The sequence below is a fragment of the Mustela nigripes genome, chromosome 3 (genome assembly GCF_022355385.1).
Source record: "Mustela nigripes isolate SB6536 chromosome 3, MUSNIG.SB6536, whole genome shotgun sequence".
Classification (NCBI taxonomy): Eukaryota; Metazoa; Chordata; class Mammalia; order Carnivora; family Mustelidae; genus Mustela; species Mustela nigripes.
The window spans coordinates 3,189,691-3,204,982 of record NC_081559.1 but is presented as its reverse complement, the minus strand read 5'-3'; the positions used below and the strand labels follow the sequence as shown (position 1 = coordinate 3,204,982).

The 15,292-nt window shown below is 44.3% G+C and overlaps 1 protein-coding gene across 3 annotated transcripts in view; it reads right to left on the bottom strand.

The window, feature by feature from the left end:
- MFSD6 (major facilitator superfamily domain containing 6) overlaps positions 1–15,292 on the bottom strand; it is a 70,395-nt gene that overhangs the window by 15,835 nt on the left and 39,268 nt on the right. For all 3 annotated transcript variants that reach the window (XM_059393066.1, XM_059393065.1, XM_059393067.1), the window contains exon 3: positions 4,029–4,126. In XM_059393066.1, the coding sequence (XP_059249049.1) occupies positions 4,029–4,126 (98 nt within the window). The remainder of the gene's footprint in view (positions 1–4,028; positions 4,127–15,292) is intronic.

Genomic DNA, 15,292 nt, shown 5'->3' with positions numbered 1-15,292 from the left:
AGGAGGGCGGGACTCGGACGGCACCAGGGACTTCCACACGGCGGAAATGCGGACGGAGGGCGCCGTCCCCCCGCAGGCAGCTTGTGTTTCAAGGGTTAAGCCCGACGGAAACTCCCCGCTCCGGTGTTCACAGACCCACTCAGCCTGGGACGCCACTGCCAGGTGAGCGCCGCACAGTGACCCTCCCGTGCTGTCTCTACGGCCTTCCAGAACCCCCGGGAAGGAAAACACGGTCCTCACTTGCTGAAGAGGATAAATAAAAAGGGAATTTTCGTAAATACCCGCTCAAGCTCTCCTACGGGTGACACTAAAAAACCATCTTCCGCGAGAATCTTCCCGCGGCTCCGTCCGCTGGAGCGTCCTGCAGGGACGGACCGACACAGACTCCTTCACCGTCCCGGGCTCGGACGAGCCAGTCAGGCACCTGGAAACGGTCTCCGTCGTCACAGCCGCCCGGCCGGGCCCGCGTTTCCTACACGCATTTTAGCAGCAAGATCGGTTTTGACCACGTTCCTCTCCAGGTCCGCAAGGACTCACAGCCGCGACCGGCACGGGAAGGGACCCGGGTCCGACGTGTCGTCCACACAGTGAGGCGGACACGCTCCACCGCAGCCGCGTGCGCGGAAGCGCTGCTCGCACGACGGCAACAGAGAAGCCGCCTGCGGGTCCTCGCGAGCGAGCTCGGCAGACACGGCGCAGGCGCAGCCCCTCCCCGCCACTGGCCGCGCTTCCGGACCGAGACTCACTGCGGCTTTTCCAACAAACTGCGTGAGGCGGGTCTTCGGCGTCGCTCTCCGCGCTGCCCGCGGCCTGCAGAGCCGCTCGTTCGCCGCAGGCGCCGGCCGGGCCGCGCGAAGGATGAGCTCCGGCGACGCCGGCCGCGACGGGTGACAGAGACCCCATGTGGGAAGGAAGCTTCCTCGGGATTCCCAGGAGCTTCCGGTAGCCTCACCTCGACCCGCATGGGTGCCTGCAGAGCCTCCTTACTAGTGCCTAGAGGGGAGCACGTTGACTTCATCCCCACCTCATTTGCTCATTATTAGCAACGTGACCCAAGGAGACAGATGCGGAGACGACGCTCAGGCGCTCCAAGGAAGGAGGGAGAACACGGAGTCCTTCCTCCCAGAAGAGTAAGAGATGGGCAGGGCAGCGGGGGGTAAAGTGCATCCTTGTCTCCTCCCCTTCAGGAGCCCACTAGGTGACACTAGTTCTCCTGGTGTTTGGGGGAAGAGGGGGTGACAGGATGAAGAGACAGACCTCACCTCGCCTCTATTTTTTTAAGAAGACCGTCTGCTGCGGCACTGGTTGGGAATCGAAGAGTGGAAGTGCTGACTGTTCCGAGTCAAGATCGTCAATGAAAAGAGCCAAAGTCCCCTTCCCAGCCACCGCCCCACGGAGACTCAGCTAATAATTCCAGTCCAGGAATTAAGGAGCAGCTGTATCATGACAATGGGACTGTCCTATAATTAACCCAGTGTTCTGTCATCATGGTCCCTTGCCTTTACCCCATCCTAAGTAGAACTGCCTCAAACACAAAGACTTTAAAGTCATGTGGGCAGTATCTGTAAAGGTAGAAGAATCTAGATTGGCAAAACAACCCTATTCAGTCATAGGTGTATCTCTGGAATGAGGATTTATTCCACTATTTTCGGGGGAGGGGGTGGGTATGGGTCTAACAAAGGTAAAGGGTTTTGTTTTCGTTGTATAGCCCAAACATACGAAGCGCTCACTTCTGCCAGGGAATGAGACGGTCTCCTCCAGTCTCAGACGCAAAGAGCTCTCAGAAGTGGCCACAGAGCCCTTTGGGAGACAAGGAGACTCTATGTATTTCCAGATACTCCTTTTTACTTGCTTCAGATCAGTAACTAGATCTCTGCTGGCACAGGGGAAATAAAACGAAGCAGAGAGGTACAAATCACAGCCTGCCACAGGAGGCAGGATGCCCGTCTGTATTTCAAACCTGGCGAGCTCCCCAAAGCCAGGCTAACGCCCCTGAGGCACCCAGAAATACTGAAGTGGATGCCATGACATATACTTTGTCTCCCCAAAGTGGCCACTCTGCTTTCCGCTTCTTAGCTCTGGCGCATGGCTCTGTGGCTGTCTCTCGACGCCACAGTGGATTCCTATGCTGCCTTCAAAATCCAGCTCATGTGACTTCCCAGGGGGAATCTTTCAATAATACCTTCATCATTCCATGCCCTCTCGTCCCAAAGAGCGTCTTCTCTGGGAGCAGGCACATTTCTCTGGCTCCTTCTAACACACTGCTCTAATTCTGTGTTCACACATCCAGCTTCCACACAGATGGTGGGGCCTTGGGGCCCAAGTTAATATATTATTCCTTATTATATTTTATTACATTTATGACATTCCCAGCATGCTACCTGATTCTTATAGCTATTTAATTGATCTTTGATAAACTAACAGGGAAAAAGTGTTTTTATTCGTAATAGCAACTTTTTCTCTTATAAAATTCCTTTGTTGTTCCTTTAAGCATTTCATTTAAAAAGCTTCTCTTTTGCTCTCTTTTCTTGAGTCATTTATGTCCTTTTCCACCTAACTTATATTAAATTAAAAGGAGAAAAAAACATATATGCACATACTATCACCATATCTTTTCTGTGGGCACCAGTTAGTGAGTTTGTTTTTTAATCTAGAATCTGCACATTGTGGGACACCAAAAAGTAAAGCGGTTAAGTAAGGGGGGGTCCTGCCTTGTAAAACCAGAGCTGCGAAATCCTGAGAACTGCGTTGCATTGACCTTGTTGCTGCACAATTCTTTCCTACGGTCCACAGTTAGTGCTTTTTTCTTCTTAAGCGACACAGTGCTGAGACGTGCTCTACCTCAAGACTCTTCCAGAGTTCTAATCATTATAAACAATAATTTATTATAAGACAAATTTCCATTTTCTGTTTTAAACAAAATCTCCTTTCACCAATTATACCATTGGATCAGGCCTGAGAATAGCATCTTTAGAATATGCATATATTTTAATTTTATAATTATCATGTGAATAAAAATTATACCTCCTTTCAATAAGGATAATTATTTTTAATTGCCACAATGGGATTTGATGAATGCGCTTGCATTTTGTACCTTTTGTTCAGATGTACAATAATGAGTCCTCTTAGAGATCATGATGAGAAATTATGTAGATTGTGCTATATTTGTTTCCTCAGGTTTAGGGGAGAGTGAGAATGGCAACCTATAAAGCTAATGAAACTGTATATAATCAGAGACTACTCAGGAGAATTAATGATTTGGAGCCTAGGCTGTCCCAGAAGGCCTCAACTCGGATAATCTTGGCCTAAACTTTCATTGTAATCATCACACCAACCAAATGCTTCAGCCAAGCTTTTAACAAGGGTCTTCAGTATAAAGATTAGTATAAAGATTATAGGAGCTAATATGGCAATGAGCTTTGGATAGAAATCCCAGTTTTTACTGCTCCTAAGCCCATGGTAAGAGCCTCCGAGAAAATTTTTTTTTCACTGTTATCTGTTGAAGGGAATCAGTCCAGTGAAGCAAAGAGAACCCTGGTCAGGGCATTTGAGCAAAGATTTAAAAGGTTCATGGGAAAATAACAGCTTGAATATAAACCTTTAGTTGTAAATCACTAGATGTGATAAAAGAAGCTGAAGAATCAAAATAATTATGACAACCTGTTTTCAGCATGTACAGTTAACCTACAAACACCAAAACACCAAAGTCTTTAAAAGATCAGTCTTTTATACTTTAAACCACCTTTGGAAGTATAGGCTTAATTGTACCTAGAGTTCATTTGAGTTCCTCCTTCTTTGTTTAATCACAAGGGCGTAGACAACCCAGCTTTGTTTGGCTGCACAAACAGCCACTCAGAGTCACTGAAGAACCAGCCCCCTGATGTCACCTCTTCCTGAACCTTTTGGAACCATACAGAACAGCAGGTCTGCCCTTCCTTTCAGAGTCAGATGCTCATGGTCACTGAAGGTTTACATAGTCCTAGCTCAGTCAGGGAGAAAAATAATTCTAATTCCAGTTGTTAGCTTACCTTGAAGAACTTCCATGGGGAGAACAGTCCAGGCATTCTCCAGGTAGGAAATGTAAATATAGCGCGCCGTGTTGCAGGCCAGGCCAATGTAAAGAACCCTTGAACACAAACAAGCAAAGGGAAGTAAGTTGAGACCCCGTATGAGACATAAAACACACCAACATTACATACATTTCCCACCCGCATCCTCCGTCAGCCAGCAGTGCTCGGACCTGGGAGCCGGGAAGCTAAAGGACAACTAAATTTAACCATGGCCTCCAAGGAGAAGAAAACTACTCCCAACATATCTGCCCTCAGTCTTTTCAAAACACTCGTTAATATAAAAGCGAACATCACCCTTCCTGAAACTGAATTAGCAGCACAGTCGATGCTTTTTTAAGATAGTCTGGGCACACAGCCATCTGTAATGACTTTACTGGCTTCCTTCCAGACGGCCGTGGGGGAAACATGCCAGGGGCTTTAGCTACTTCATGATGATAGGGGAAGGGCAGGACAGAAACGAGAACATGAACATGAACATGAACATGGTCCCACATGCAATACCCAAGACACCAAGGAGTTTTATAAGGAGACTCTCAAGGTCATCAAAAACTATCATCCAATGATGAATAATAAACGATCTGGAAATCAAATACTTTCTTCCTATTAGTTCAACGGATGCATCTTCATTATTTAAAAATAAATCCATGATACCATATGCTGACTGAACCGATGAATATATGTCAACATTGCTTCCTCCCTCACAAACACTACCACCAAAATTATGAGAGAAAAAAAAGGCCTTAAGTGATGCCTCTAAGCACAGGCTTACGGTCTCTCCCATTCTGAGCTGAGTGAGATGGCTTGGAAGCAAATGGTGGCTGTGTCTTTGCACAAAACGCAACCTGATGGTGGGGATTTCTGTTTCAGGTTTGTTTTCCATTTTCTGTTACTCTTCCTAAGCGTTAAGGTTAGGTTAAGGTTTTTCTAAGTTCAAGTGGGTGAAAACTCGAAGATAAAAGAAATAAGCCAATAGGATAGTCAGTGGTATTTTCCTCATCTTGCTCAACTATATTTTTGTATTAAAATTATTCCAGCAAACATGGTTCTCTTTGCCCAACTTTGAAAGCTTCAAGGCATCCAGCTGGTATCACCTGCAAATACGGAACAGAAGGATGGGAGAAAGAGAAAAAAGGGTTGAGGGGCAGAGATGGGGGAGGAAATGGGTATTTAAAGGATTTAGGGGAACTTCAGTATTGAAAAGTTCTGGGTTGTCATATTCTGTGGACACTATGTTTTTTTTACTGGTATGTTTTAAGGAAAAAAGTATATATTTCAAAGTGCTCAACATCACTTGGCATCAGGGAAATACAAGTCAAAACCACAATGAGATACCACCTCACACCAGTCAGAATGGCTAAAATTAACCAATCAGGAAATGACAGATGCTGGCAAGGATGCAGAGAAAGGGTTCCTATACTGCTGGTGGGAATGCAAGCTGGTGCAGCCACTTGGGAAAACAGCATGGAGGTTCCTCAAAAAGTTGAAAATAGAGCTACCCTACAACCCAGCAATTGTGCTACTGGGTATTTACTCCAAAGACGCAAATGTAGTGGTCCAAAGGAGCACGTGAACCCGAATGTTTATAGCAGCTATGGAAAGAACCTAGATGTCCATCAACAGATAAATGGATAAATAAGATGTGGTATATATATATATACACACACACAAGGGAATACTATGCAGCCATCAAAAGAAATGAAATCTTGCCATTTGCGACGACGTGGATGGAACTAGAGGATATTATGCTTAGTGAAATAAGTCAATCGGAGAAAGACAATTATCATATGATCTCCCAGATATGAGGAAGTGGAGCTGCAATGTGGGGGGCTTGGGGGGTAGGAAAGCATAAATGAAACAAGATGGGATCAGGAGGGAAACAAACCATAAGAGCCTCTTCATCTCACAAAACAGAGGGTTGCTGGGGGAAGGGGGGTAGGGAGAGGGTGGTAGGGTTATGGACATTGGGAAGGGTATGTGCTATGGTGAGTGCTGTGAAGTGTGTAAACCTGGCAATTCACAGACCTGAACCCCTAGGGCTAATAATACATTATATGTTTATGAAAATTTTTTAAAAATTATTTTTTTTTAAAAAGTGTATATTTCAACCCTGTTTGGCAAAAGACTTTCTGAACAAACCAGCTTGGATCCATCAACAAGGGTCCTGCTGCTAGAAAACAGAAGCAACACAACAAGCCCACAGGACGTTAAAGTGCAAAACACACACAAAAACATACAAGTCACCCAAACCGATGTCTTCTTTTTCAGTTCTAATCTAGCTCTGTTGATGATCTTGACATAGCCTAACTCAGGGGTCAATAAACATTTCCTATGAATGGCCAGATCATGCCATAAGCAGTTGAGGCTTTGTATGTCTCTCGCAACTACTCAGCCTTCCACTGTAGCGTGAAAGCAGCCACAGACACTGTATACATGAAGGAACACGCATGGCTGTATTCCAATAAAATCTGAATTATGAACATTGAAATTTTTTAATCTCATAGTTGACCTCTGAACAAGGCAGGGGTCAGGGACGCAGTCACCCTGCACAGTAGAAAATCCGCATCTCTCTTTTGACAACCCCCAGAATTTAACTACAAGTAGTTACTATTGACTGGAACCCAGCCGATAACATAAAGTCAATTAACACAGATTTTATATGTTGTATATATTATATACTACATTATTAAAATAAGATAGAGAAAAATGTTAAGAAAAACACAAGGAAAATATATTTGCAGTACTGTACTATAGTTGAAAAAGATTCTGTGTATTAGTGGATCTGCACAGTTCAAACCCATGTTGTTCGCTGGACAACTGTAATTTCTATGCATCACAAAATATTATTTTTCTTTGATTTTTTTTCAACCACTTAAAATTATAGAAACCATTCTTTTTTTAAAAAAAATTCTGGGCCATAGAAAAACAGGTAGCAGGTCAGATTTGGCCCTTGCTAACCCCTGATCTAGCTCATTAGTTCTTGTTAACTTTGGCTTATGTCAGATTTACTCAGGTAACTATTAAAAATAACAGATGTCCAGGCCCATGCTAGTCTCAATAAAAATCTCTGTGCTTGGAACCCAGGCACTGTCCTTTAGAAAGCCTCCCAGGTTTTCTGATACTAAGCCAGGATGAAGAACCACGGGTCTAGCTCATTCCAAGCAGCTCCCACTAATACTTTCCCATAATCCCATTATTTTAAAAATGTGATAATACATCTTCCTTGTGATAATATATCCTTCCTTCATACTGAATATCCTGAACCTTTCTCTTGAGACCACCTCTGAATCAGTAATCCTGATAACTGCAGGCCATAATCCACAAGTCCTAGCCTAAAAGTAATCTGAAGTCGATCAACCCCGTTCTAGAGGTCAGTGGTGCTGTGCCTTCGAACTGCTACCATGTGGAATTCAGTCACTGGAGTCTGTAACACTTGGGACCCTTGGGTCTCAGATTGCAACCAAGAAGCCAGGTGACTATCAGCTTGATATCTTTCACTTCTGTACCGCATTTCTAATCTCAGAACTGATAGTCCTTCAGGACCAAACAGATGCCTTACAGGAGACAAGGGAACCGAAGCTTCCAGGACAAGTTACTTCCTCTCCCTGAGCCTCAGTTTCTTCCTGTTTCAAGCAGAGATCATCACTTCTAGTTGCAGGCTGGCTGTGATGATTCCCATACAGTGACTCACTCAAAACAGGTGCTCAGTAAATCGCAGTGGCGGCGGCATCACCACCATCACCACCATCATCATCACCATCATCATCACCATCACCATCATCATTTTAAAGAACAGGATTCGAGCACAAGATTTTATATGTTGTACATATTATATACTACATTATTAAAATAAAATAGTTTTCTAAAATAAGATTGTTTTCTGACAAGAGTGAGAGGAGCACTAGCATTTCGTCCTCACCAACCACTCCGGGGCAGCCAGTGGCATCAAGAAAGGGCAAAATTGTGAGCAGGAAGGAAAGCAACATTTTGATCTATGGAAAGGGAAGAGGTAGGTGTGTATTTATTAAATAGTCACCTAGAAGTATTTAAGCAACCTAAGAATCTCTTTTAATACCTGAATACGATATTTAAACTGCCACATTATTCACTGTTATGGGCTAAATTTTGTCCCTATGAAATTTCTATGTTGAAGTCCCAAGTCTGAAACCCCAGTACCCTGGAGTGACTGTGAAAGAGATGAGGCCTATAATGGGGTAATTAAGGTAAAATGATGTCGTACGTGTGGGTCCTAATCCAATATGACTGGTGTCCTGGTCAGAGGAGAGGAAATAGGTCAGAGACAGGCACAGAGAGAGGACCAGGTGCAGATGGGGAAGAAGGCAAGCCAGGAGGAAAGTCCCTCAGAGGGAATACAACCTGCTGACCTCTCGATCCTGGACTGTGGCTTCCAGAATGTACGTAAGGAAATAAATTTCTGGTTTTTAGGCCATCCAGTTGGTGCTTTGTTACTGCAGCCCTAGAAAATGAATTCATGCACACTTATGAAGTTAAGGACTTTCAAATAAAAAGAAATCTAAAATGTTTTACTAATCATTTTCTGGACAATCAAAGTGTTTACACTGAATATAGAGCACTTGTTGAAAGTCCTAGAATATTCCTAAGCACTGAGAGGTCTGGAAATATCAAGAATAGGCTGAAAAACACTTCTCAGTGAGATACAGATACTTACTGAACCCCTAAAATAAAGAAGTCCAAAGACGACATCATTGCTTTCCTATATCACAACAGGAATTCCTTAAGTATAAAATTAAGCAAGAAATAAAGGCAATTTTAGGACAGGTTTTTGGTGTAAGTGAACTTACTATAAAAAGGGGGAACACAATTGTAAGAAGCACAAAACAACTACACCATGGAAAATGCAAATCACTTGTCAAATACTCTTCAAATACCTTGATTCTGTATTTGAGCAAAAATACAAAAGGAGATTCTGATTTCTTACATAACTACAATTCATGGTATTGGCAGATATCATTGCGAGCCACTCTGCAATGCCCTACAAAGTGTAGATTCGTTATGAGGCCACTTGTCTAGTTTTAGCCCTTGTATAATATGCCTGAATACCCTCCCCCCAAAAGTCTCTCTAAGCCACAACGAATGTGATTTCTGCTCAGTAAACATTATCGAGACACCATTATGTATCATACATGATGCTGTACTCAAGGGGAATAAGAAATGAAGAGAATTCGTCCTTGACTTCAAGGAACTTACAGTACAGCAGAGAGAAATGTAAGCAGATAATTTAGTACTAAAAGGTATTCACAAAACACTAGGGAACACAAAGGAGAGACTCTTAGCTATCCCTGGGGGTGCCCGGACACCGAGCTGGAACTAGCTAGACAGAGGTAACTGGGAAGGACATCACAGGCAGAGAAACAACGAGAAAAACTGACAGAGGGTGCCTGAAAGATACAAGGAGAATCAGAGTCCAGGATTTATGAAGAGATGAGTGACCTTCTGCAGTTCAGATCCAATCGGGAAACTACTCTTTCTTCCAGGGACAGCACAGGCTAAGAGCCTCAAAGAAAGATCCAAGCAGGATTACCAGACAATGCTCAGCTCTGGGAGACAAAAGAGCCATACGACATAAAGGGATCCCATTCTCAGCTAAATGACTTGGCAGCAAGCCTTTGCAAAGCCTCTCCTGGAAAAACGTAAAACCTCCCCAAAAAGGAAAGGCCCGTAAATAAGACAAAATTCTCTGGATGAAGACTGTCTTCAGCAAAATCAGAAGGCGGGTATTTGCAGACAGCCTGGCGGTTCCACGCCGCCGTGTTCAAGGCCCGAGGGGATGCACACACTCCAGGGCAGAGGAAGTGTAGCCTATGGGCCCAGTGGGCAACAAAGATACATGAGCAACAAATTAAGATTCAGAGAACATTCCGAACAGGTTACAAAGCACTTGGACAAGCACTGGCTGGAGTTTTGCAGTTCCTAAAGAGACAAAATTGGTCATTTACATCAGACACTCGGAGCAGAGTCTACAGTCTGCCTCGCGTATGAATCGACTTCAGTTTTCTGTGTGGTAAACAGTGTATGGTCTCACCCTGATATGGGTTCCATTATTGCAAGATCATCCTTTCACAGTCTATAGAAACTTGTCAGTAAAAAAAAGACTCCTTCAGATACTGTTACTGATGTCTTTCTAGACCAGGCAGACGTCAGCTGCTAATTACAGTCAAGATTTTGGAGCTTCATGGAAGCATTATCTTCCTCCCCAAGAATGAAACTCATTTCAAGCATGACCACCAACTGATACTGATGACCTTAAGATGATGAGGTTTCCCACAGTCATTAATTTTAAAAAGGTAGGAAAAAATATATCCAAACTCTCTAGAAAATAATTAGAAGATAAGTTTTAGGCCTTCAAAGAGTTAAATGTCAGTCTAGAAAACTCATGTGTTTTCAAATCCATCTCCCTCTTCCCAACCAATCTCCATCAGTATTACTGTGGACATCCTGCCAGGATTTCTCTGCCCTGTCTAGCAGAATAGGTTTTTACCATCACTATCTGGACTCTCCTCTCCTTCCTCCCTCTTCTTGTTCTCTCCATGTCCTTTCCTGCTGTCCTGTGTTCCATTCCCATGGCTCACTGCTTTGAAAGGATCCTATCTGAGGGTTTTGAAGGGGTCGGGGTGGGAGGTTGGGGGAATCAGGTGGGGTATTAGAAAGGGCATGGATTGCATGGAGCACTGGGTGCGGTGCAAAAACAATGAATACTGTTACGCTGAAAAGAAATAAAATTAAAAAAAAAAAGTAAAAAAAAAAAAGGATCATAGTTGGCATTCTTTGGAATTCTGACTCTAAGAAGGTGACCCAAGCCACCATCAGGGTACACTCTTCTCATGCCCCAACCGTAGCAAAAGCAACCAGATAAAGGGAAGAAGACATGGCCACAGTCGGGGACCTGAACAACATATGGCAGGAGCTCCCACCCCCCATGCTCAGACCAAGTGCTTACCTAGAAGTGCCAGAGCAACAACACACCTGTCCTCAACACAACTTTGGGCACTGGTATCTGTGATTCTAAGAGTCCATTCTTGAAAGAGATCATCCCCTCTGAGAAATGTCTCCAAATGTCTCTAGGAGCAACTGATCCTTTCTCCTTCTGTGCTTCCGTTAATACTATTAAACTATTTGTTTCCATTAGACTATCTGACACAGTCTACACCTTGTGCGCAGAAGTTTGTGAGTTCTTGGAAGACTAGGAAGATGTCTTTATCTCTGTCCTCAAAAGGAACCTGCCTTGCTCAAGAGCTCAGTGAACCTACGGTAACACGATGTAATCTTAAGTAAATTAATGACATGGGGGGGGGGGGCAAAAAGAAGTGCTGTTCCTCTTGCTGGATTATAGGGCACTTCTGCTTTTCACTTTTTGAGGAAACTCCATACTATTTTCCAGAGTGGCTGCACCAGTTTGCATTCCTGCCAACAGTATGCGAGGGTTCTGTTTTCTCCACTTCCTTACCAACATTTGTTGTTTCTTGAGTTTTCAATTTTAGCCATCATGACAAGTGTGAGGCGACTACACTGTGGTTGTGATCTGCATGTTCCTAATGATGAGTGGTGTTGAGCATCTTTTCATGTGTTGGTTGGCCATCAGTATGCCTTCCTTGGACAAATGTCTGATCATGACTTCTGCCTATTTCTTGGTTAGATTATGTGATTTTTTTTTTTGGTATTTTGTATAAGTTCTTTATATATTTTGGATACTAACCCTTTATTGGATATGTCATTTATAAATATCTTCTCCCGTTCAGTATGTTGCCCTTGAGTTTTGTTGATTGCTTCCTTTGCTGGGCAGTTATGTATTTTTGATAATTATATAATAATCAAGATTTAAAAGGTAAAACTGTCAAATTAGACATAGGAAAGATCATAAAAAATCTGGGTTAAAATAATAAAAAACTAAAAGAATTCAGCTCTCAGGTTGTTTTGAAAGTACCTTTAACTTCATTTTCCACATTAAAGATACCAAAACTGGGGTGTCTGGGTGGGCACAGTGAGTTAAGCCTCTGCTTTCAGCTCAGGTCATGATCCCAGGGTCCTGGGCTCGAGCCCCGCATCAGGCTTTCTGCTCAGTGAGGAGCCTGCTTCCTCCCCCCACCCACCTGCCTCTCTGCCTACTTGTGATCTTTGTCTGTCAAATAAATAAATTAAAATCTTTTAAATAAAAAAGATACCAACACTAACAGAAATCATAGATTATACATTTGGTTTAACCCCAACCAGCAACATTGTTTTCAAAGAAAAAATCTGACCCTGTATCAAAAACTAGCAAATTCTTTTGTATTTTTGTTTTATAATATTTAAATTTTGAATACGTTACATTTTATTATCAATCTGCCAACTCTAACTCCTTGACACTGCCATCTAAAGCAAGCTAAAAACCACTACAGAATATTAAGTATGGCATTCTAATATTTATGTCAGAGAAGGAGCATTTCACATTCATGTATGCACCTACATGTGAACAGAATATCTCTGGAAAGATAACACTAAAACCTCGTAACAATGATTGTCTCCAGGAAGGAGGACTGGAAAACTGTCCCATGGGTGGGAGAGAGACTTTACTGGGTATCTTTTAATACTTCCTGAATTTTTTCCCATGCGCTATCTACTTTCTCAAAGAATGAACAGAGATCAGTCACTATGTTTCATGTAGTTATAAATAACCACGCTAAACGATGTATGGAGTTTGACCCATAGTCCTCCAACCTGAAGGGATATTATCTGAGTCTCTATTTTGGCTTAAAAACAATATGACATCCTAGCTAGTATTCAGTATTATTTTTATCTTTTGAACTTATTGTGAGATGGGGTGTGAGTAAACCACATAAACATATAGTTAAGAAAAGCACATGAAATAATCAGCATCGCCATTATTGTATTCTTTCTAGACAAAGGAAGTGGCATTCTGTAGAGAGAGTCTTAAGAAAAGTGCCTATTTGCTTCAAGGGCCACTTGGTTCATCAGAAAGTATAATATATAACACAATGGGAACCTCTGAATCAAAGCTTCTAGTAGAAACAAGATTCCATTAGGAAACATCTTTCTTTGTAGCCTATTTGGCACAGTGCTCTGCTCAGCTCTCTGTCCTCCAGCCATGTATGCTCCGTGCAGGGTAAAGTCAATTCCATTTAATGTTGGCTGAATTTGATCCCCAGAGCTTGGCATACAGGAAGCACTCAATAAATATTCCTCAACTAGAGTGAAAATATGAATACTTTAAATAGAACACCACTCAACAAATATTTGAATACACTGTGCTAAGTGCCAGGGATATGTGGTGAATGAGACATGCTCCGTGCATGTATTATGTCTATAATTTTATGTGTGTGTGTGTATGTATATAAGAGATGGGCATGTGAAAGGATGAATTGACCTACAAAAAAGACCTAGAACTAGGATTTTAAAAAAAGGACGCCCATACTTGGCACCATTTGTGATTAATGTTAGGCTATAGTTGAAGATACATATTAAGTCATTTGTAGGAACAAGTAGTAGTTCAATGACTAGTTCTCTGTGGTTTGGTTATGTGGGGCCTCCTGAAGCATCACACAATGGATCTTCAACACATGCGCACAAGGAGGTGTTCTTGGGTACCCACCGGCCTACCTCACTAGAAGACTAAGAGTGAGCGTCCATGCCGCAAAGCTCAAAGAGCCAACAGTACTCCCATACCAACCACAGCACCGCCAAGGGGATCACCAATAGACACCAAGCTCCTCAGCTTCCATCATTAAGTGTGTATAGTGGGCTTATGCTCATCCTTGTACAACAGAGTGTTAAGAACCACATAGTGTGTCCAAAGAGTGAATGGAGGAAAAGCCTATTTATTTACCTATGTTTTGTGCAGCTACCAATGCTTCCATTTTTTCTGTTAGGAAAAAAAAAGTGAAAGTGAAGTCTGAGCCTCTGTTGGTCTTAAGTTATTCTTTATTTTGTTGCCTTCAGAAATTTCCTTTCCTAGTGCCTGATAAGCTAAGAGCCTAACTATGGTAGCCATCAGTCTGGTCACTGCGCGGGTCCTGGCCCTCTTTACATCTCTCTGCTGTTCCTCTAGTTTCTCTACTTTTTCTTGGGTTGTGTGTATCTCTAGGTAGAAAAATAAGGATGTTCAAAACAAAACAGAACCTTAACTAATGGAACCCAACTCCTCGGAAAGCACAATATGCTGCTTCATTACAGTTTCCGCTTGAGTAACAGTCAGTGATCAAACACACACAGGCGCACGTGTTGTATAAATTTTTGTTGAAACATTTCCAGTAGGATGACCTGACATACGTGTCAAACACAAACCCTGTCATTCCCAGACGAGAGTCACCGACATTCGGTACAACTGTTCCTTTGAAAAAGGCCTCAAGAGTTTTCGTGGGCCCCAAGCTCAATTTGAGAGAATTAAACGTGTTCATCAAGATCCAGGATGAGGGAGAGTCACGACCCAACCACCCAACCGGGAGGCGTTACTGTTCCTGTAACAGCGACGGTCGCGCCCGGCTTCCGCCCGAGTGCAGCAGGAGGCGGCGCCCAGGAAGAGAATCGCTGAGGAGATGAGGAGGAGCAGAACCACGAGGGGAAAGAACCGTCAGGCGTACGACGCTCTGCGGGACACCCGGGAGCGAACCGGGGTGGCAAGGCCGAACGAGGGGACATTCGGCTGAGCCAAGGCTGTCGCGGCTGAGGAGGGACTGGCCGCGTCACCCCCGCGAGCTGTCGCCACAGCAGGAGCGCTCCCGGCCGCGAAGCCGGCGCTGAGGGAGCTGCGGGGACCCGCTCGGCCGCCCCTGATGCCGGACCCGTCAGGGAAGCCCGCGGAGAAGCAACCGGGCTCTGAGCGCACCCGAGACCCCGGTGAGACTCGGCCGTGGCCGCTCGCGGGCTTCTCAGGGAGACGGCGTGGCCCCGGCGCCGCTTGAGCTGCTCAAGCGGGTTTTCTGTCGCGTCCACGGGAGAGCCCGCGCTGACGCCCCGCGAGGAGCAGCTTCCGACGACAGAAGCGGCCGCATGAAGGCTCAACAACCGCCTGCCGTGACGGGGCGGCGCCGTACGGGGTCGGAGCGAGGCCTGTGCGACGGGCCCGTCCGCGGGTCCCACCGCGACCGGCACCGCAGCCGGGACCGGCGCAGCAGAACTGACTTCTCGCGGCGCCGGGGGCCGCGGCCTGCGGTCACCGCATAGGCTGGACCGTCGCTCCCGCGGCCGCT